The sequence below is a fragment of the Phoenix dactylifera genome, chromosome 12 (genome assembly GCF_051530095.1).
Source record: "Phoenix dactylifera cultivar Ajwa chromosome 12, Ajwa_hap1_PhDact_Kaust_v1.1, whole genome shotgun sequence".
Taxonomy (NCBI): Eukaryota; Viridiplantae; Streptophyta; class Magnoliopsida; order Arecales; family Arecaceae; genus Phoenix; species Phoenix dactylifera.
In genome coordinates, this window is record NC_143201.1 from 22,649,971 (window position 1) to 22,650,904 (window position 934).

General features: G+C 46.1%; 1 protein-coding gene across 1 annotated transcript; it reads left to right on the forward strand.

Annotated features, from left to right (window-relative positions):
- On the forward strand, positions 1-687 carry LOC103719004 (uncharacterized). Its single transcript, XM_008808046.6, has one exon. The coding sequence runs from the start codon at positions 58-60 to the stop codon at positions 502-504; it is 447 nt and encodes a 148-aa protein (XP_008806268.1). The 5' UTR covers positions 1-57; the 3' UTR covers positions 505-687.
- The last annotated feature ends 247 nt before the right edge of the window (positions 688-934 follow it).

Here is a 934-nt window from a genome sequence, read left to right on the forward strand (position 1 = left end):
GACCAGCCCCCCTATCATCGTCTCCTCCGCTCTTTCTTTCTTTGAAGCTAAGCTAATATGGCGACTTCCATCATCTCTTCCCCTTCGCAATTTCCGGCCGGTTTGCCTCGCCGGCGTGCGAGTCTCCTCCGCCTTCCGAGGAAGGGAAACACGGTTGGATTTGCCCATAAGAAAGAACCCTACGGTTCGGGTTTCGAGGGCCGCCTCGTCGACGAGGATATGATACTGCTGCGGAAGAAGATCCACGAGATGAGGATGGCGGAGACGAACTACGAGCCGCCGTCCAACTGGATGGAGTGGGAGAAGCGGTACTACACGAGCTACGACTCCGATGTGTGCGAGGTGCTCGGCCTGCTGCAGACCCTTCTGATGAACACCAGGCCTAGCTTGGCCATTGGGATGGCGGCCCTTCTTCTGTTCAGTGTACCCACATCGGTAATCCTGATCCTGTACCATTTGATGGAGGCATCCACCTCCATTCTCTCCGCATCGCATCTTACTTGATCAATATCTGTAGCTATCTATAAGAGTAAGAAACTTGTTCCTGGATTAGCTTATTTTCTTTCGTTGTTTATGCCTCCAGGCCGGACGAGTTGGACGGCACATATATCTAGTAAAGTTGGACGGTATCGGTTTTTAATTTAGAATATTTAATGGTAAAAAGTTGCAAATTTGGGATAGAATAAAGAGTAAGGATTATTTTCATTCATAAAAAAATAAAATAGTGAGCGATACTAAGAATTATATCGTGCAAGGATCCCAATGAGCCCGGATGATATAACTGCAGTGGAATGGAAACTTATTCCCTCTGGCTATCCATTCTTTAATGATAAAATCCAAAATTCAATATATTGTATTCCACCGCTTGCTGTTTATCTTTATTCCTCCAACTAAATACCCAAAAAATCGACTCTCCAGCATAAATCCCTATCCC

Bases quoted from the DNA above. Each gene is read 5' to 3' on its own strand.
- LOC103719004 (XM_008808046.6), top strand. From the start codon at position 58: ATGGCGACTTCCATCATCTCTTCCCCTTCGCAATTTCCGGCCGGTTTG.